Source organism: Biomphalaria glabrata, chromosome 9, assembly GCF_947242115.1.
Source record: "Biomphalaria glabrata chromosome 9, xgBioGlab47.1, whole genome shotgun sequence".
In the NCBI taxonomy this organism is placed as follows: Eukaryota; Metazoa; Mollusca; class Gastropoda; family Planorbidae; genus Biomphalaria; species Biomphalaria glabrata.
Window position 1 is genome coordinate 40014079 of NC_074719.1, and position 23005 is coordinate 40037083.

Below are 23005 nucleotides of genomic sequence, written 5' to 3' on the forward strand. Positions count from 1 at the left end.
CCCTGCATTTTGTGTAATATTTAATGTAAAAAAAAACACACTCATTTGGGGCCCCCCTCTCAAGTGGGACCCGGGGGATTTACAGATTCTCCCCCCCCCCTCCTCTCCCCACCCTAGCTACGCCACTGATACAGTAAATATTGGTAAATTTTTTTGGGGCTGGTGTTGAGACTGTTTGCTAACGCTTCAAACGTACAGCCGTAGACGTACCTCTTTCTTGGACTGAACAGCCACATAGTCATTGAATATTTTGGTTGCTAAGGAAGGCAGATGCTTGCTGGACTTCATGTTTTTATAGTTCTCACAAGCGATCCAAAACTCAATGTTCTCGTCGCTGTGCTCTGAGATCAAAAACCCACGGAACAATTCCAGGCCAGCTGTAAATAAAATGTAAGAGATGTATATTAAAACTTATTTAATAAATAATAATAATATATTTTATAGAGCGCTTCTTTCATATTTATAGCATGCTCAGAGCGCTGTGGTCCAATCTCATTTGTGGACCAGTGGGGAGGGGGGGGGGTATGTGGGAGAAGGTTTTCCGTGCTGCCTGTAGGCGCTCAGTAAACACAACTATGCTCGAGTCGGGTGTCGAACCTCGAGCCCCCTTCGTAGGTAACCAAGTCAAGTTCAAACGTACTTAGCCTCTCGACCACACTTCCATATTTCCTCCAAAGTACTCAACAAGTTTACTTAGGCAACTGTTTTTCTAATACAAACATCCGTTAATAAAACTCACTAAAAATAATTTTTAAATGCAAAACTATAATGTTGATAACTCTAAAAAAGGACGGTCCCAGGCCAGGAAGAAAAAAAGAAGAGGGTTGGGCGTAGCTATCCTAATATGTTAACAACATTCAGTAGTGAAAGCCAGAATAATCTGAAAGCCTACAGGCAGACAGTATAAATACCATAGTTTCGACCAGGACCACTAGCACCATAGGTAAATGGAAATTAAAAAGAAAGAAATTTAAAAAAAAATGAACTTACTTTTATCAAATAATAACGTTTCAAAGGATTTGCTCCATTCCAGTGCCTCCTCTGGATCCACATTGGCTAACCGCCTTGCACCTTCATCGTTTTTCATCAGACCCAACGTTGAATCTGTGTGACGCCTGCGCAGGAAATTCATTTTCCGAGAAATTTTTTTAGCTCTGAAAAATAGAAAAGGATAATTTATATTAGTATTTTTGGTTTGATTATTTATAGGCTTATGGGTTTGGAAACAGTTTCCTGAATCAGCCAGGGGAAAGAATGACTTAGCAGAGTATATGGCAGCCTACTAATGACGTAGGTCTATTTATCTTCTCTTTTGAAGGAATGCGTCTTTATTTTATAAGATAAGATAATCTAATAAATTCTAAGTTTGCTTTGCTGAAATATTTTTTTATGAAAAGTTAAAAAAAAAAATCTGACGACAGTGTTTCTCAAACTGTGGTACACGCGCCTTAATCATAGGCAGAGGCGTAGCTAAGGTGGGGGAAGGAAGGGGGAAATTTTGAATATCTCCCCGGGCTTCCACTTGAGGGGGTGGGCCATATGAGTGTTTTTACATTAAATATTAAATATTACGCAAAATGCAGAGGTCACCAAAGAGGTCAAGCCCCCCCCCCCGGGCCCCCAAATGATGTCAAACTCCTATCTATGCCACTTTACGGATGTAAAGGCGTGTATGCTTTTCAAGAGTTTTCATCAAAGGAGGGGGGCATTAAAGGCACACACACACACACACACAACAACAAAAACAACATAATATAACATATTAGTAAAGATACTCAAGGAATTAAAGAAGTATTAAAATATGTACACACACCATTACTCGTACGCTAGCGCACACACACACAAACAAATTAGAAAGTTCTTAAGTTTATTACAATCTGACTTTTTATTTTATTTTACTTTATTTTAAAGGTACTAAAATTCCAGACTTGAAATGATTTTGAAATAAAGATATATCTTACTCTAAGTCGTATCTGCCGCTTCGCATAAAATCCATTATTTGTGAATGGTTTCTCTATGATTTATTATATGAATCACACTGTAATGTCGATGGATGTAATCCACGAAACAGCTTGAGCTTAAACCAACGATAGCCTATGTACTTTTATATAGACTAGGTGTCTACTCCAACTCATAACTGACATAGCCCTGTGCTGGTCAGAAGTTGTTCAAAAATGACTAAGTATGACCACTTCAGCTTTTTAAATTGTTGACATCTGCCCAAGTGTGTACATCCGTTTCCCAACAAAACACACAACATAGCGTGTGCAGTTTGAATTGCAAGGGCGGTGTGGTACTAGATTTAACTAGGGTATCTTTTCACGCCCTTAGGCGCAGCGTGGCCCTCTGGTGAAAAAGTCTGTTAGGAGGAGACAGATTGGCTAACAAGGAATAGGAATAGTTCCTCTAGAGGTCTCCCACAACACTTTCTAGAGAACAAACATGAAAGAAAGGCTCTGCTTAACCATACTATCCCCCAACGACGATGCAATGACGGCCCTTTCATGGTTCGTGGTGGCACATTGTAGGAATACGGAGGATTTTCTCGTGAGCTCGGCCTCCTGTCTCGTCTGAAAGGAATACCAATAGGTCTCACGGAGCAGCGTGCCACACCAATAGGTCTCACGGAGCAGTGTGCCACACCAATAGGTCTCACGGAGCAGTGTGCCACACCAATAGGTCTCACGGAGCAGTATGCCACACTAGTAGGCCCTAAGTACAAAATAAGTAAAGGTCCCCTTTCAGATTGCAATCTACAGACCAGATGATAAACTGGTGTAATGAAATGATCATCTAATTGATTGGACATCTAAATAAAAAAAGGTAATCGACAGGAAACAACCTCTATTTTCCTGACCTCTGGGTAAGGTCCTTCCCTGCGGTCAGGTGTCATAAAAGGGAGCAAACTCCATCCTTATGTGTCCTTATGGGCACTCTACTAAGCTACTATAGCTATAAACTGTTTGACGGTCTTGGAACATTAAAAAAGAAATAATAGAATTAATATTTTGTTAAAAACCCTTGATGGCAATTGGCATTTCTAGTTTAAACGATAAACGTCATCTTAAGGATTTCAATTAATTTAGACGCATGTTATGTTTGTTGATGAAATGCATATATGCACTAGATATAAATGATGAGGAACAAAAGTGTGAGGGGGGTGATTTCTTTATATTTCTTATTTATGATTTTTCTTAAGTTTAACAAACTACAAACAATTTAGAAAAGGTAAAGCGGTCATATTTGATTTTTTTTTTCAGTTAAACGAAGTACCACAAACTTAGGTCTTTATATCAACCAAATATCAACCGATTTTATAAGCAAGAAATCTACAGTTCAGTTCGATGTAAACATAATGTCCAAATCTATTCTTCCTTCTAAAAAATAGGACGGGAAGGTTATCGGCTCTTGTATTTACATTAGGCTAAAAATAACCATTCTCCAGATTTTTTTTTTTTCCGACTTGCTAAAAATAGTTGAGCTTTTGCAAACGATGAGAGAGAGAGAGAGAGAGATACATTCTGAAAAGGCTGTCAATTTTCACGTCGAGTAGAGAGATGTGTTCTATTTTTAGGTTATCATTTGGTAAACGTATTCACTGATCTTGTGGAGTAGTCTCCCCTTGCCCATCACACCATCTCTCATCTTTACCGCATCTTCTTCACTCAGTAGTCATTTTTTTTTTCCCCTCACACGTTTGGCTTTTCTTTCCCACTTACAATACACAGGAATCTTGTTAGCCTGTTTGTTTCTGGCCAGATTTTTGTAACGCCTGAAGCCACAACATTATTAATTAGTGGTCTAATTTTATTCACAAAGTAATGAAATATCAAGTTGGATTTAGAACTTTCTGTTGTTTGCTTTCAGTTTGTGTATTTGATCTAAAATCTAATTATTAGTTTCATATGAATTGTTAAAGATACAGTGACATGTTTTAAAATATAAGAAAAGACGCCTACGTCGTAAATGTTGATCTTTTGTTTTTCTTGATAAGTTTCCTAACGAGAGGGTTGGAGAGAGTGAGACAGAGGCAGAGACAGACATTGAGAAACAAAGAGAGAAAAGGCGGCACTTACTATTTTGTACATTTGTACGATGGGATGGTGGTGACGAAAGTTTCTCTTTAACGCCCCCCCCCCCAAGGCTTAGGGCCTGGGGCGGTTTCCCCACACGCCACCCTTTAAGATCGCCAGTGGAGAGACGTATATATATAAATATATATACAGAGAGAGAGAGAGAAAGAGAGAGAGATAAATAGATAAACCGAGAGAGAGAGAATTGTAGATAGATAGACAGACAGACAGATAGATAGATAGATAGACAGACAGACAGACATACAGACAGACAGACAGACAGACAGACAGACAGATAGATAGATAGATAGATAGATAGATAGATAGATAGATAGACAGACAGACAGACACTCAGATAGATAGATAGACAGATATATAGATAAATGTCAACGTGTGTACTGAAGTGAAACCCTGAATAGTATTTAACACGTTTTCACCTCCTACTGGACAGGTGAGGGGGGTGAGAGGGTGGTGAGTAGACATCGTCTGCTCCCTGTGACTCAGACTAGACAATAACAGTGCATGCGTCATAGAGCGTAGTTTACGCTCTTGTTTGTTATTTACTTTTGCTAGGTGCGTGAGAATGTGTACAGGACTTAGGAGCGTAAAGGCTAAAAATAAACAGGATATGACTTTTTGCGGCTGATAAATATGAAGGCAGATAAGTCTAACACTTATCACCCCTCCCAAACAAAACAAAAACAAAACAAAAACAAAGCAAAGCTGAGAGTTCCATTTGTAAAATGTTTGTTCAATGTTTTACATGTTTCGGATGTTCCATCAGAGTTTAAGTTAGTTTACTTCCTAGTCCAAACCTCCCGCTGACTAGACACGTCACTCATATGTCGGCTCATTAGACACTCTTGCTATTCTAATCGAAGTACAATTTTGCAGCGTCAGACACAAAAAAACAACATTTTCATTAGTGCAATTCCAGTAATTACTTCTGTTTTTAATCTCTCGCTTCGTCAAACATTTACAAAGATGATGTGATCCGCCGTGGGAGGTGTTCTCTTCAAAGACAAAACTAGCAATAAGTTCAATATTTTCGACTTTCGTTTTTGGTTGGTTCTATTTACATAATATTGAGATCAAATTTTTTTTGTTGCAGTATTTAGACCTCGAAGGTACTTACATATTTCTTGATTTCCCTTTGCTCTGGGGGAGAATAGCGCCAAATTCGTCAGTGGCCAGCATGGCCGAGTCCGCCGATTTGGTCTTGTGTATTCTGCTGACGGAGATCCTCTTGCTGCGGACGGCTGTGGTGGCGCTGTTGGCATCCTCCTCGACTTCGTTGTCGTCCGCGTCATCCAGACGCCGAATGTCGCCTTCGCTTGCACGAGACTTCCTGGCGGCTAGCTGGCGAGAGAGAAACAAGCAGAAATTGAGAGATTGATTACTTTTTTTTTGATTTCATCAGTTTGATTACTGCCATTTTTCTGAAAATTGCATTTTTTATCTCCATTTCTGCTATATAAAACAAAATTAATTAATAAGTACTAAATGATTAACTAATTGGTTAATTTTTGGATTGATTAGTGTATTGTCATCGACTATGAATAATTCTGCAAAATTAGATCCGAGAATGTCAAAGTGGATTAAATCCATATATATATATATATATATCCACTTCTCTCATTAAGTAGCTTTTATTTTTCTTATTTTGATAAAAAAAATTAAATCTCCTATTAACTAACTGGTTAATTTCTTTGAGTGATTCATGTCTTGTCAGGTTCAATGAAAAATTGTGCAAAGTTCTAACTTGATCCAAGAATTGGAAATGGGAGAAAAAACATGTTTAAACTTTTTGCCAGACAGACAGGTTGAGTTGATATAAGTTTTCTAAAAAAAAAAAATAGGCTGTCTTCTCCAGCACAAACTGTAAGCTTTGTCATTGAAAGCCATTAGAAGCTAATCCTGATGCCTAGGTTTTGGGTAAAATGTACACATTAAATTTATTAATACAATTATTGGCATCGTTTTTTTAATAGCAAACTCCACCCAAAAAAATTCAGGTCAAAGGACAAGAAAACATTTGATCGAAATGGAGCGAAGCCGATGGATAGGTGAAGTAACATCTTGCAAACAAGACCACTTTCACTTTATCAGAAGAAATGAAGAAACTAATAGTGAATAAAATAAATGAGAAATGGACAAGCTCTCATCCGAATCACAATAAAGATGATGCCTATTATAAGCTATCCCGACAAGATTAACGTCTAATCTTTCGACTCAGGACCAGAGACAACAGAATGAGACAACATATGTACCGGAAGCTCAAAATTGGAACCAGTGAAATCTGCCCATGTGGAGTATCACCAGAGAATGCTGAGCATGTCCTTCAAAACTGCTCTCACTACCAAGAGGCCTGTATAAGACACTGACTCCCAAACACCCCAATAGAAAGAAAACTCTATGGAGAGCTCCTTGATTTGGAAACCACTGCGCAGTTCATTTCGTATATTGGTCTGAACGCTCCAACAAGATAATTAGGACGAGGAAGAAGAAGAAGACTTTATCAAATTTCTTGATAAGCAACAGATCTATGATTACATCCCCTAAGAAGAATGAATCTATTTAAATTTCAAACGAGGATATGTTTCGGCTTATATACTTTGGTTGGAACCTAAAGCATATGCCTTAAGAATCCCTTTCATTTGTGTATCTAAGATGCCGTGACATGGTACTCACCGTTTCAGTATCTTTGGATTTTTTCTGTTGGTTTTCTAAGAACAGCGCATGCGCAGGCACGTCTTTAGCGCACCCTGCGCTCTGAGACCGGTTCAAAGGTCGGGAGAGCATCTTCCGGAAGCGTCTTTTCTTCCCGCCATCTTTGTTTGCGCCGTTGCTTAACTGTTCCGATGTTCTCATTTCGGCAGCGAGTTCGCCGTCTGAGCCTTCAGGACTAGAGCAGGAGAATGTCACAGACCCCAGGGCCTTGTCACGTGGCGAGGGGTCACCGAGGCTGTCGGGATCGACCTGATCGTCTTTTGATTTGTGTGCCGTGTATCGTTTGGCCGCGTGTGACGACCTGGCCAGTTTTTTGTTCTTGATAAGGCGTAGGCCACTGAGTCCGCTAATGATACCTCGCCCCCCGGACTTGGAGCCATCCTCTTCCACGTTGCTTGCCATTCCTCTTTCCGAAACTGGGATGTCCAAATCGCCAAAAGAGACGCTGGTGTCGGTCTCGGAGCGAGCCAAGGGCGCCCTCACGCGGCCTCTGTCCTTGAGCTCATGGCAAAGGTCAAGGCTGCATTTCCTCGGAGACGAAGTAGACGCTTCAGCTTGCGGCATGGCGGCTATTTTGGTGACATGGTGCTGGGGATTGGACAGCTGTCGGACAAATGCGTCCAGCTCCTCATCCGTCCATTGCGTCTTGACAGGGCTGGTCAAGTGACCCGACCAGCGATCCGACGCTGGGGACGTAGGCTCATCCAGATGGACTCCCTGGAAACAAAAACAATATCAAATTTAATTAATTTATATAAATAAAAAGCAAAGAAAGAAAATAAACGTATCATAGCAACAAAGGAGCTCTTACATTAAGGTATTTACCAGATTAAAAACTATAAATCCTCAAAGAATTCATGAAACTATTTTTTTCAAAACAAACCACAACAGAAACTACATAAAGAGGCCAAAAGATAGACCGATATAATATATCTAAATTCATTCAAACACTTCAAACAGCACAGTTCTTATCTTCATAGCTACAAGAACGGACCCAGAAACCACTGACTTGCTCAGTGAAGCGCCTATCAGAGATGGACTTTGTGGAGGATTATTGGAGCTGGAAAGCACTGTGCTGTTCATCAAAGACCTTAAGATCAATTCATCTATCCCCCCCCCCCCCCCACCTTTCCAATACAATAGAGAAGGATGAAACAGAACGCCTTGAAAAGATGTAAATAATGGTGGTATTGTGTCGTCACTGTTCTTTTGTGTTGTTTTTAGGACGAGCGACTTGGCTACAAGGATGCACCAAAATGTCCCCTCAAAAGGTGATCGACTCAAGTGGTCGGTGTCCGAAAGTCATCACTATCGCCAGACGCAGCCCGGACGTAGGTCATAACATGCACACAAAGCCGAAAAGTATTTACATCCTGAAGGGATACATAAATACTTCTCTGGTCTAGCCGAATCACAAAATGGCTCTTATGCAGCCATAGACTTCAAGACTGTAATAAATCAGTGCAGGACATTGACAACATTTCTTCTACCACTCTACAAAGACCGAGTCACACACAATGAGATTAGAAACAGGATCCCAAGGGAAATCCACGATGACCTAACCACTGTAAAAAAAAAAAAAAAACGCAAACTGAATCTTCATGGTCACAAGGTCTTCAGGGCTTGCAAAGACCTTCCTTCAGGGAACAGTGCCAGGCAAAAGAAGAAGAGGCAGACAGAGAAAGCGATGGGAAGACAAAATGAAAGAATGGATAGGCCGGTCATTGGTAGAGATTCTACCCAAGGCAAAAGACAGAGTGGAATGGAGAAAACGGTCGACTGATCATACGTGGTGCTCCAGTATTGATCTGCGTACTATTAAAGCACCATTACATCATCCCTCGTTGTATAAATCAGCCATCAAATTTTTTATTTTTTTTTAAAGTCTACATCAGGATCGGACGAACTTTTACGCTTAACTCTAAAGACATCATGCCGCGTCCAAACGATTGCGTAATGTGAGGAGCAAAACCAGCATGCGGCAGACGCAAATGATCAGGTGAGACAAATCAGTAGAGGCCTTAGTATCGTCAGGGGAAAAAAAAAAGTTCTTTACCTTTTTTCTTTAAAAAATAAATGTTATTTTAAAGACACGCTATCTTAACACCGACATACTGACCCAGTTTAGAAAAGTGCTGTCTATATGGAACTAGACCTTTTTTATTTTATACAATGCAAGAAGGAAGCGAAGAAGAGAAAATATATATCACGTGGCTAAAAATGTCTGCGTTGTTGCCACTTCAAAGGATTTGTCTCTAATAGATTTTCTTCTAGGGCTGCCAGAACTGATGGACGAGGCTGTGAGCGGGGAGTTGGAGCATTAAGGTATATAAGAGTGTTGCAAGTCTGGAGCGGGGGTTGGGGGGGGGGGGGTTGGCAAGTCCTCTAAGTAGGGTGATGGAAACGTGGTGGGGGGGGGGGAGTTAAAATGGGGTAATCTTGTGGGTGGGCTGAGGTAAACACCTAATTGAAAAAAAAAAGGGGGGAGGGAACATTGATACATTTTAAAACATCATTTTAAAAAAGTAAAGTACCCTTTTCAGACATTGGGATCTATAGGGCAAATGATGTTAAGTCTTCTGTTTCTATGGCCGACACAATGACCAGCTGCCTTTACTTTTCCCCAAGTAATGTAGGTACCCATTAGAGTTGGGTGGACCCAGGAGCGTCCTTAAAATCCCAAAGTTCAAAATCACAGGCTTCACCAAGATTTGAACCCGAAAACCTGTAATTATAAATCGTTGACCACTCCGGAATTCAAACGACTTCGTTTTGAAAGCCAGGCACTTTTAATCTACACAAAACCAACTTACGCATCCCAAGTCTTGGTCCAAACACAATAATTTAAGATACATTTAGAAAGGCAAAACTTGGAAACAAAAGTACGGAGACGCCTATGGGTACACATGGACCTTGAGGTCGCGTTCTCGAACTTGTAATTTTATAGCATACGCCAAGCATCGTACCAGATTGCCCCAGCGAAATGTAAAAACTCAAGCGTTAGGAGTGCATTCGTTAATGTCCTGTTTCCTGGCACCTTCGCTGCTAGACAATTAAAAGTGTGACGTATTGTACGGGGAGTGCACTGGGTCGGTGGTGACATATCAACAGGGAATGACATTTAAACTAAGTTCTGCAAATGAAAGGGATAATTACATCATAAGTCTAGCTGGTTTGGAAACAGTTGAATCCTGCGAAAACAATATAAAGAAATAAGAGGGAAAAAAATACAACACCTTTCAGACACTGGTTAAAAAAAAAGTAAGGTGGAGAATGTAAAAGAACTTGAGCTAGAGGTTTGTAATGGACCTCATTCACCAATCGTAAAAAAACAACATTTAGCCACGTGATTCTATATATCTTCTATACAAATTATGTAAGCCATAAAGGCTGTCACGTGATACGTATTTTTCATTGTTTTTGTCAATATTATGACGTGGCTAAATGTGTTTATTTACGATTGGTGAATGAAGTCCATTGCGAGCCGAGTCTGTCAAGTAATTATTGGGACATGTTTTAAGTTGCTTCCCCTTTGTCGGACTAAGCGACTTCAAGCACAACGTTGGGGCACGGATAAACCGGAAAGAAATGAATGCGCATTGAAACAAATGGCTTGGTAACGCTTGAAAGATAAATTCCTGTAGTGAGACATTTGAGAATTGAAGACTTGAAAAACTATAATTTATTTCATGATCTGCAGATCTAGATGCCCATTTTATACAAGGTCTTCGGGGTTAGCAGGGAACAGTACCAGGAAAAAAGGAGAAGAGGCAGACAGAGAAAGCGATGTGAAGACAACATCAAAGAATGGACGGGCCTGCCATTGAGAGAAGCCCTATCTAATGCAAAATACAGAGAGGAATGGAGAAAGACGGTCGATAAATCTTGCATGGTGCCCCAAAGGTCCAACAGACCAAGGGATAGGGAGAGGTAAAAGGTGAAGATCTAGATGTGCTAATTGCAAAGCAGAAATTTAGAAGACCTAGTAACATCTTGGACTGGGTTGGTTTTCCTAGCTGATATATTCCATACTGTAATGACGCCAGGGAAGAAGGGGCACTTGTATGTGTTTGTCTTAGCATATGGAATAAGACATTTGCCTTTACCTCTGTGTCTCTCTGAGTGTTTGATTAAGTTTTCTATTTTTAAATTCTGGTTCAGTGTTTTATGTATTATTGATACTTTACTTCTAAGTCTTCTCTCCTGAAGGCTTTCTAAATTTAGTGATTTTACTAATGGTGTTACTCTAGTGACTAGTCAAATGTGAATATTCGCATGTTATAATCTCAATTTATAAATTATAGGGTTTTAAGGTTTCTTAATAACTTTATATTGTTTCAGACAATGAAGATTTCCATTTTGTTTATATTGACTCATGCAATCATTGGCTGTTGCCAAAAATCTTCGGTACAACTTAAATGTTTGTGTTTAGTGCGATCCTGTAGGTTGGATTGTGTGTGTGTGTGTGTGTGTCACCTTCGTCTCTGTGTGTTTTAATCAATGGCTTTCCCCCCTTGTTTTTTGTGGCCCACATTATTTCATTAGTTCTGATTGGTTCCCGCACTAAGTGACGTCAATGAGTTAATCGGTCACAAGGAGCAGACAACAGAAACAAAGACCGCAGCAGAAGTGACGACGACACGACACTTATACCTCATTCACTTCCGGGATTCATTTTGTCTACTTTTTAGACATCAATTACAAATAGGACAACAATGTTATCTTTTTATTGTTACTAGCGATAGCAGACATTGAAGATTGGTTGAATATTCTTTAAAAAGATTTGTTATCGTAGTATCGTGGGGTGGGGGGGGGGGAAGGTGTTAGTAGCCTACAATAAATAGATGACCTTTTCATCATCTGGCCTATAGACCACAAGGCCTGAAAGGGGAACTTTACTTTTTTTTAGTACAAGTTGCGCGGTGGCTGAGTGGTAATAGCTTGACTTCTGAACCTGGGGCCCTGTGTTCGAATCTCGGCGAAGACTGGGTGTTACGTGCGCATCTTAGTGTAAATGTGAAATGGTGCGATTGCGTGTTAGAAGGGAAAGGAGAACCCAAATGGAGGAATATGAACAAGAAAGTGTTTTCAGTGTTAATAAAGATTAAAGTATTTATAAACTGTGATAAGTCGTTTTCATGTCTAAAGAGGCGCAACCAATATGAAAACGTAACACTGGGCTTTTGAATTTTTTAAGGACGCCCTTGAGTCCACCCAACTCTAATGGGTACCTGATTTAATTTGGGAAAAGTCAAGGCAGTTGGTCGTTGTGCTGGTCACATGACACTGCTTGTTAAGCCTTAGCCAAAGAAAAAGATCATCTGCCCAATCCAAGGTCTGAAAGGGAAAGACAACTTACTGCAGGCTGGCCAAACGAAAGAGGCCTGGTATGATTACAGGCAAAGGAGGCACTAGGTCATGCTGTACGTAATATTTGAATCGAGCGCTCAAGAACTATGAAATGCTAAGCATGCTAATATTCATTTAGTCTGTTTCTACTATTTATAATGGGGGAGTGGTGGCTGAGGGGGTAAAGCTTGGCTTTTGAACTGAGAGGTCCCAGGTTCGAATCTAGGGGAAAACTGGGATTTTTAATTTCGGGATTTTAAGGACGCCCCTGAGTCTACCCAGCTCCAATTAATATCTGACTTTAGTTGGAGATTGTAAAGGCGGTTGGTCGCTGTGCTGGCCACATGACAACCCTGCTCGTTAACAGTTGGCTAAAGAAACAGATGACCTTTACATCATCCACCCCATAGATCGCAAAGTCTTTAAGGCGCACGCCACAGGTCTTTACGCCATGGCGACGAGCTATTGGTCTAAAATGCCCACAGGCTGTGACGTCACAGGGTTGAGGCTTTCTAGAACGAATGGCCTCGATATGACACGACCAACGGTTTGTTGTTATTCCACGTGAATACAAAGTGTTAAAGTATTTAACAATATACATAGAGGTGGCCAAATGTAACTAAAGAGCAATCACCAAATCTTTTTTATTATTACCGTACACAAAACACTACCACTCGCCCCCCCCCCTCCTCCAAATTATAACAAATTTTAGGTTGTAAGAATATCTCTATACGTTATTTTCATCAACGCGAGGCCGATTCCTAAAATTATCAAACATTTTTCGTGGATCACGGGTAGAAGGCATAGAAGTATTGATAAGATTATAATAATTTTAATGTACTTTTCAGCTTGTACGGTCAAAGTTCTATCCTACGGGCAAAGCTTCTCAGCCTCAAAGTGGCGCTCGTGGGGGGGGGGGAGGGCTCAAATTGATTTGTATTTTTTTTTTACTTCACAAGAGTGATCTTTCAATACAGTGTCCTAGACAATGTTAATGAATGTTCCCCTTTTTTATTTTTCGTGCGTCGTTTTTACTTTGGGTTCCATCGTATTCCCTCCATATTTTCCAATATCTTGTTCTCTTTTTTTTTTCTAATACTTCGATTTACGGATTGAAAAATTATTTGTCCTACGAATGAATGTAACCAAGATTTTAAAAAAATTAAAATATAACCAAAGAATAGATTACCTTTTTTAAGTTAATTATGAAACATTTTATAAATATTATCATTGCTTTAAGACAACCGCCAAGATCGTGGGGCTCAATAATTATAAATCATTATAATTAATCTTTGCTTGACAATAATTTATAAACAAAAACTAACATTATAAAGTGATGTTTAAGGAAGCGTTTGTTACCTTAACTGCTACTAGGTAGGGCACCCATAGTATATGATAATGATGTTTAATTCATAATCATAGTAAGCATTCCAAAGCTAGAGCTCGATGCGTTAACAGATAAGGATATAGTAGCTTGGGTGCAAGTCAGTGGTAAACGACCACCAGTGTGAATGACGCTGGTAGAAGCTACTACAAGTAACAAATACTAATATCACGATACGTAATAGAGATGATAGCGAAATATACATTATTGTGATACATTGCATGTGAACCCATGGCTTAACACGTGTGCCGTTGCGCGCGTGCTCTGTGGTACGTTAACGTACGTATGACATGACATGACATGACATGACATGCTGTGTACTCACCATGACCATAACACTCATGAAGTCCTGGACAAAGTGTCTCACGCGCTGAAGTGACCGAGTCGTGTTTAGGGTCAACAGTTTGACCGATTTAAAAAAATTAACTACTGGACACTAAACAAACACGCCGAGCCTCCTTTTTTTGTTTCTTTGTAAGTTCAAACTAGGTTGAAATGCAAGAGTCACTGTCGTGTGTGGTGTGAAGGTCACAAGGTCCAGAGTGTGGCAACTCTTTATTTTAACGCGATTTGCCTAACACAACAACACAACATGTCTCAACTCTTCACTGCAGAGGAATTAAACGTTGATACGAAGTTGATACGAAGTTGATACACACAGAAAGAATAAACAAACATGACCAAGTAATGTCTCCTGTTGTTCTAGACATACGGGCTGATTCGGCTTTAAATAACGGACAAGGACTCCCGACGGTAATAAATATAGCCCCAGCTCCAACAGAGGGGAGGGCTGGGGCTACTCTTTTCTCATCACTCTAGAGTTACTGCCCCTACCCTCCTTCCCATTTTCTTCCCAATGGCTCACTGTCAGCTTCTTCCGCCATCTCTTCGTCTGCTCTTACATGCACGACCTCGTTCCCAGTTTTCCCGCGCGCGCTCGGTGTGAGTATGTGGTATCGATACATGGAAAATCGCTATTTTATTTTCCGGCCGATTTCAGCTATTCTTATGGCACTTTTGTGATTTAAATGAAAGCCTTCAATTTATATTTTATGTTTATCGATTTTATAAGATTATGTCTTATGCATTATTCTGAGATACACTTCAAACACACTCCGTTGTCCTTATTCAGCCAATGAAACTGGTTGAAAATAAAAGATAATTCAAACTGGAAACGTAATGTAAATATCCCTTTATGACCTTGAGATCTACAGAGCAGAGGATGTAAAGCACATCTCTTTCTATGGCTGACGGTTCACGAGGGTGTCACGTGGACAGCACAAAAACCAACTGATTGTAGTTTCCCCAACTATCAGGCATCCATTAGAGTTGATTGGACTCAGAGGCGTCCTAAGAATCCCAAAGTTCATAATCCGAGAAACGAAGTCGGACCCCATGTGCGACTATCGTATGTTAAATGCAGTAGCGTTAAAAGTGAGTTTGGGGATTTTTAAGGCTAAACTAAGCAATGTCAAGGACGCAGAATGGAACGTCACTGTTGCCAACGAAACAAAAACGAACTGAGATATTATTTTAATTTTGCAACTCTAATTTTTAACGTTTGAGACCCGATCTGTTTGAGACAGATCAGATCGGGTCTCAAACAAGGAAATGCTATGCCGAACTGGGAGTCGAACACTTAGGTTCTGAGGTTGTGACAGAGCGTCGCATGAGGTTTGCAGGACATGTTCTACGACAAAATGAATTACGCATACCAAGAGTTGCGATGACATGGAGGTAAATACGAGGAAGCGCAAACAGGGACATCTTCATGGAGGACCTCAGAGCAAGCGGACACAAGCGGGAGGAGGCTTCAGACATTGCCAATGACAGATCTTTGAGGAGACAGCTTGCCGCCCAATGCGCCGAACGGCGCGGAAGGACCTAAGTCTAAGTAAGTCTAAGTAATTTTTAATGTCGATCTTAAAATTAATTCTCCTTCGATTCCGCTACTTCGTTGACTGTTTTTTAAACAAGCTAAGTTTGAAGTCTTGTAGTGGGTCAGGGCCGGCCTTAGATAATTTGAGGCTCAAAGCGTAGTGAATTTGGTGGTCCTGAATGAAATAGAAACATAACAAAATAAACAGCGAAAAAAAAAAGTATGTAATTTATTAAAAACCTAGTCAGGCTAGTCTACTCCACTAATAACATTGGGCACAAGTGTTGATATTTCTTCAGTCAAAAAATTATTTTGAGTGCGAGACTCCCACTAATCGGAATCCTAGGCGGCTGCCTAAGTCTGGCCCTGAGTGTATGTCTTACTTTATATTATTATTGTACAACAAAAAGGAAGAGCTAAAAAAATCGATTCTTTATTAAGATATTATACTCCTACAGCAGTTCAGTTGTCTACCAGCTGTTTGGTGCTACAAGTCAACGACCGTCCACAACACTTATACAGAACAAAAATAAAAGAAGCTTATTAACTCATTCTCTCCAGTATTATTTTTCCACGTTTAGAAGGAATCCTTCATTTGGCTCATTACTATTTCACTCCCCTGTTATGATTAAGCTTCAATAGCTTTGTTGTTTATTATCAGACAATGTTTTATTTGGTATAGAATTTAAGGGAAATGCATGCTCTTTTTATATAGCACAAAGTCAAGTTAATAAAATTAAACATTAATTTAATTTAATGAGTTCAAATCAACGATGGTATTTTCGATTAGGAGAGAAAGAGTTAAAAGAATTCCTCCGTTCATTTTCTCTTTTCATTTTAATCTTTAAGTATCATCGTGACATGGGCTCTTCTTTTGTTAGACATGTTTCGGATGTTCCTTCTGAATCAAAGATTATTACATCCTAGCCCAAACGCCTAAGATGATGGCTGGGGGTAGTGGATGGCAGTATTCGAACCCGGGACCGTTGAGGCAGCAGACCGCATACCACAAGACCAGTCAACCATACCAATAGTACAATATAAAAGTTACCATTTTTGTTTTCTTTAGTACTGTAAGAAATATTTTAATCGATGTCTACAGAACTGAAATCCAATCAAACCATTTCCTTTAATATAGACCAGTAAGACCACCAATCCATTCATCTCTTATCCATCACTTCATTCAAGGGTAATCCACCAATCTTTTTTTTTTTTTTAAATTCAACACATCCATTTATGCACTTTCACCATTTATACCCAGGGGCGTAGCTAGAAATTTTCCATCGTTTAGTCGGACGGGGGGCTTGACCTCTTAGGGGGCCCTTGCATTTTGAGTAATATTTAATTTTTAATGTAAAAACACTCATTTGGGGGCCCCCCTCCAGTGGGGGCCCGTGGGGATTTTCAAAATCTTCCCCCTCCTCCCCATACCCTAACTACGCCACTGTTTATACCTCTAGTGTTCTATTTAAATCCGTCATCAAACCTTGTGGGTCCAATGCATCGGAAATATTCAGAAAACTTAAACCTTCTCCTATGAATTCAACAGACATGGACTATAAATAGCTCTACGTATTAAAAATGTCCACAAAATAAAATTAAAAAAAGGACACCAGAATCGATAAATGTGGTATCGATTACTTGCACAAAGGTCCGAGCATCTTCTAAATAACTCTCTTCTTCCCTTTTTCTATCTTCTTCCGTTTCTTCATCTCCATTCTCCTTCCGACCCCCCCCCCCCTTTCCACCCCATATTTCACATTTTCCGTTGAGACGAGACCTCGTTAATGCCATTTCTCTAAGACAGGGGGTAGCCCAGCAATCTCGATCACTGATTGGATAGACTGCTTAGAAGGAGACACGCCTGTGACGTCAAACTGGAGGCTAAAAATAGACCTTACCATCGACTATCCCCAAAGGGCATTTAAAGATTGCCCTATCCTTTTTTTTTCTTCCTGAAACGAGGATGCTTACATAGGGCTTAGAAGTGGCACCATTTTTTTTTTTCTGTATAGAAAGGAAATATTATACATATGATAAAGAAAGATTTGTAGTGTAGTCTTGATAGCGGACATGTTCCAGTCCCGTGTCTCTAATAACAGAGAAGCATTCATATCTAAATATAGAATGTCCGCTTGAACTAAAGGGCTTTTGCTATTCAAGGATTGTAGTTGAAATATGAATCTCAGACGAAATGAATCTCAGGCATATTCGTTCTCTCTTTCTCTCTCTCTGTTTCTCTCTCTTTCTCTCATTTTTAGGGTTACACATTCTCTCTGTCTCTTTGACTTACTTTGTCTACTTTATAGATAGATAGATAGATAGATAGATAGATAGATAGATAGATAGATAGATAGATAGATAGATAGTTAGATAGATAGATAGATAGATACATAGATAGATAGATAGATAGACACAGATAGACAGACATATAGATAGATAGATAGATAGATAGATAGATAGATAGATAGATAGATAGATAGATAGATAGACACAGATAGGCAGACATATAGATAGATAGATAGATAGATAGATAGATAGATAGATAGATAGATAGATAGATAGATAGATAGATAGACACAGATAGACAGACATATAGATAGATAGATAGATAGATAGATAGATAGATAGACACAGATAGACAGACATATAGATAGATAGATAGATAGATAGATAGATAGACACAGATAGACAGACATATAGATAGATAGATAGATAGATAGATAGATAGATAGATAGATAGATAGATAGAGAGAGATAGAGAGATAGATAGATAGATAGACACAGATAGACAGACATATAGATAGATAGATAGATAGATAGATTGATAGATAGATAGATAGATAATTACACCACATATAAACAAAGCATTACTAAAACAAGTTAATATATTAAAGGGTGACGCAATACTGCAGGATGCATAAAATCCTTAACATCTTTAACATTTTAAACAGGATATATCATAAAAAAAATAAAATAGTAAACGTATTGTTTATCTAAGGAAGAAAATGTCATTCGACAAGCCAAAATAAATAATTCAATATCTATCTCGAGTTGAAGATAGTGTCTGTAGATAACATTTAATGTTGAGCCCAATACCAGGAAATGCACGCAAAGCCTAGATATGAGTCATTGCTGCTTTAAAAAAAATATATACTGGGCTTGCGTCTTGTATTCTGTATTTCAAGTGCTTTCTGGCAACATGATTTGTTTTTATTTATTTTTTCTTCTTCTTCGAGAATTTGGTTCAGCCATTTACGTTGATTAGGGGAGAAAAGTGTGTTTCGTTCATTCACGTTAAAAAAAAGTTGTGTCCCTTTCGTACGTAACTAATTGCTTGCAACATTACACTGTTTCAAAAACAAAAAATGTAATAAAATGTATTTATATTTATAAAGCACATGGATGTGATTCAGGTTTTAATAGAGATTGATTGATTCAAGTGACGTAGATTTTACCAGTTCATTCACCTCACACGTCTTAGAGTTTGATCTGGCTGTAGAAACACAGAATGCCTTCTGCTGACCTTAGATAAATATGGCCATATTTCAGTGCTCGCAAAGACCTACAGGGAACAGTACCAGGAAAAAGAAGAAGAAGCAGACAGAGAAAGCGATGGGAAGCGGAAGACAACAGGCATGGGCCTGCATGTGAGGGAGATTCTGCCTAAATCAAAAGACAGAGTGGAATGGAAAAAGACGGGTGAACAGATCTTGTGTGGTGCCCCCAACAGTCCAACAGACTGAGGCTCCCTAAGGGATATATGAAGGTGAAGAACAATACATTGTGTGTCGAGTTGGAGTGATCACCAGATCCCCAGTAATGCCCGAATTCAAAACTAGAACCCGCTCATTAGATCCGGTCTCTTACGATGTTATGCAAGGTGCCGTAAGATTGTTATTATTACTGGTAATGAATATAAGCATTCCATAGCCTAAACAATGCTTCCAATGGCACGAGTCTCAAATAGCCTCTGACAACAAGTTCAACTCATGGTTTTCATGTGTGTAGCAGCTATGGGGTCCGGTAGAACTGTTGACAGGAAAAATGTCAAAGGCGAGTAACTGGCGCCTAAACCAGTATGATTTGGAAAAGGGAGAAGGAAAATTCAAACCTTTGCTACCATGCAACTGTATTCAAAGATGTGAAAGGCTTCGGTGGGAGAAATGGGAAGAAGGCGACCTTTAGGCAGCTTAAAGCACATAGGGCTTCGCCCAGGTAGAGCCTACGACGCTGCTGACCCCAACTCCATCAGTACTTACTGAACATTTGGATTCATCAGGTGCGTGGAAACCCGGGCTTGCTGCCCTAAATCATCGTGGCGCCCGGGTGGAAACGGACAAGGGACGACTAGGCCAAATGGGTGGCGAAATAAGGCTCCCGCGGGAGTGCCTAAGAGGGTGCGAGAGTATCCTCGTTGCATTATGCGGGGATGAAAAAGATCTCCCACAGAGATCTGTCAACGTCCAGGCTCCTCCCCTCAAGGGGCCGTTACATAAATGGCGTGTCCCGCACGGTTAGCCTGGTAGATTTTAGAAATACGACGGGGGTCCCAGTGGTGTGGCCTTCTGACCCGTCTCTAGTTCGCGAGTCCGGAGTGCCCGTGCCCACTGGAAGTGAACGCAAAATCAAAGTCTAAGTTTAACCCCGAGTCTCACCCTCCGTCGGACAGGGTGGCGGAAAGGAGGAACTAGCTGCCCACTTCAGGCTGGTGGGAGGGAGCTTTTGTTAGCTTTTGCTGGCCTTAGAGTTCCAAGTGCGACGCACAACTCTACTAGACAATTTTAGATGGTACGTGGAAAAGGGAGGTAAGCAATTGTGGTGTGGACGACTGCTGTGGAGTGTGTGTGTGTTTTCTATGGTGACGATGGGAAGAGGTTAGCCATTGGTTGTGAATAATGCAAAATAGGTGGCATTGTCGTCATTTGGGCTTAGTTAGGGGAGACGACTCCAGAACGTGAGACTGAAAGGATTTGTAAAGAAATATTATTACTTAAGTCTACTACTGTTATTTGATCTCATATTAACTTCATTTTGTCTATATTATAAATAAAGTTCCACACAGTGCCGCATACAAGGAAGATATTCAAGTGTATTAGTAAAGATATATTACGCCTATAACGGTTTAACTGTTTACCAGCAGTTTGGTGCTACAAGTCAACGACCAGTAAAAACAACGACATTGTTCATACCATACCTTATACCCTACACCAGCGGTTCTCAACCTTTTATGCTCGGCGACCACTTTTTTACAATACCCCACTCTTCTGCGACCCCCGCACACACACACACATACAGCAATAGAAGAATAGACAATAACAATCCTTATTTTCGATGGTCTTAGGCGACCCCTGTCAAATCATCAATCGACCCCCCAAGGGGCTCGCGACCCACAGTTTGAGAACCCCTGCCCTACACGATTGAAGGAGGCCCTAATTGCAGCTTCTCAAAATATCAGTTTTAAAATGTTTCGTTTCACTGCCAAATACTGTGGGCATCAATAGCTTCCATATCTAAAAATAGACCATAGTATATTTTCATGATAACCTCCCTTCACTTTCTTATGAACATTTGTCCAATTTGCAATAAATAAGAAAAGACGTGAAAAAAAAAATGCGTCAGGTTTCTGAAAGGAAAATCTGAACATAAATTACACTGATAGCAAATGCTCGCCTAAACGTCATTTTCTACCTTGAGAAATTGTGTAATATAGGCTGATGTCAGTGCAATAGATACACAACATATGTAGATCTGGTTTAGGCTTACCCGGGCAATGCTCCTGAGTCTCAACATGGCGCTCAGGTGGCAACGGTCGTTAGAGAAGATGAATAGGCCAGTAGGGTAGCAAAATAAAATCTGTTGGGGTGCCTAAGAACCAAGTCCATTGCACTGGCGGAGATGGAACAAAGCCCTAAAAAACACGTCCCTATCTACACACGTTCACAAGGGGCCGTTTTTATGGCGGGCACCTGCCTGACTGATGTGGTGCAGAGACGGAATATGGGGTTGTCGCAGTGTTGGACTTACTTATATGCGATAGAAACTATAGCTTTGGGCCCACACTTGTTAGAGTCCCCCAAATTTGTCCAGGATTATTTGCAATCATTTTGAAGAAAGAGCAAAAACAATTTGCCTTATGTTGAATACAAGGGGCCCGTATCTCAAATGGCTTAGGGCTTTATCAAGTGTAAATCCAGTCCTGGGGCGTTAGCTCAGTATGTATATTCGCTTCTAAAACCAGCGTCTTGAGATATGAGCCACCAGTAATAGGGATGTAAAGTTTACATCTGCTTGGATCTTCCCCGGACAGAAGTTTTGTTCAGGCAGGCAGAGGCAAGCTTCTACAGGCTTAGAGTTCCAAGACTCAACTCGACTACGATGAAAGTCCACGACTTAATACTTGCATCAACAATCCACCGCTTTTAAAAATCAGGAAAACTAAACTCCTTCGTTTGAACCTATTTATCTCCCTTTGTTTTTAAATCACACTCTTTAGAAATGTGAACGCTCTAAAAGACATTTATTATTAGTGTTGCCCCACTTGACATAACGTGCTTCTAATAAAGTAACAAAAAGAAATATTGGTGTTGCCCCACTTGACATAACGTGCTTCTAATAAAGTAACAAAAAGAAATATTAGTGTTGCCCCCACTTGACATAACGTGCTTCTAATAAAGTAACAAAAAGAAATATTAGTGTTGCCCCCACTTGACATAACGTGCTTCTAATAAAGTAACAAAAAGAAATATTGGTGTTGCCCCCACTTGACATAACGTGCTTCTAATAAAGTAACAAATAGAAATATTGGTGTTGCCCCACTTGACATAACGTGCTTCTAATAAAGTAACAAAAAGAAATATTGGTGTTGCCCCCACTTGACTTAATTTTCCATTAAGAATCAACCAGAAAAATTACAAAATGTTTTCTACTTTCGCTCATTCTACCAATTTTATATGAAATCCCATCGTAAACTTAACACTATCGGATGTTTGATGCTCAGGCAATCAGGTCATGACATTTTAATATTTACTTTTTTTTTTTTTTTGGAATGAATAACTTCTGCCACTAATTGATTACAAAGAAAATGCACAAAAAGCTATGACGTCATTTCAAAGCTCCGTTATATTTTTTGTTTTCTTAAACAGATAAAAGATTTAAAAAAAAACAACAACAGAAAATAATGTATTAGAAAAATAAGACAATATCACAACGTATTTTAGTTTTGTTTTGCGAGGGAAGTTTTTGTTTTTGATCATTTTAAAGCTGCTTACTCATTCTTTGTGTTTATTTTATTTCATTTTATATGCCTACGTAGTTTATTGCTTTCTTGTTGTTTTTTTATCCAGATAAATATTTTTAAGTCTTTCATGAAGTTAAAAAAAAATTAAAGTAGACTTTCCATAAAATCAAAACTATTATATGTTAGTTTGTTTTTTTCAATTTTTTTAAAAATATAATACGCTAATAAGACATTTGTTGAAAATCGACTACAAGAAAAATAAACCGGAAGTTAAATCCAAAAGTCGGGACTCGGGAAACTTGAGCTTGTGGAACATCCTCAGAGAATGCCGATCATTTCCTTCAAAGCTG

At 39.6% G+C, this 23005-nt stretch overlaps 1 protein-coding gene across 3 annotated transcripts in view; it reads right to left on the reverse strand.

The window, feature by feature from the left end:
* The window catches only part of LOC106054147 (regulator of G-protein signaling 3-like), a 174718-nt gene that overhangs the window by 4321 nt on the left and 147392 nt on the right, over nucleotides 1-23005 (reverse strand). For 2 of the 3 annotated variants that reach the window (XM_056042549.1, XM_056042550.1), the window contains exons 3-6: nucleotides 6765-7520; nucleotides 5209-5432; nucleotides 991-1154; nucleotides 211-377 (exon numbers count right to left, since the gene is read on the reverse strand). In XM_056042549.1, coding sequence (XP_055898524.1) covers nucleotides 211-377; nucleotides 991-1154; nucleotides 5209-5432; nucleotides 6765-7520 — 1311 coding nt within the window. Of the gene's footprint in view, nucleotides 1-210; nucleotides 378-990; nucleotides 1155-5208; nucleotides 5433-6764; nucleotides 7521-13861; nucleotides 14376-23005 lie in introns of those variants that run through there. The other variant, XM_056042551.1, reaches the window with a different exon arrangement.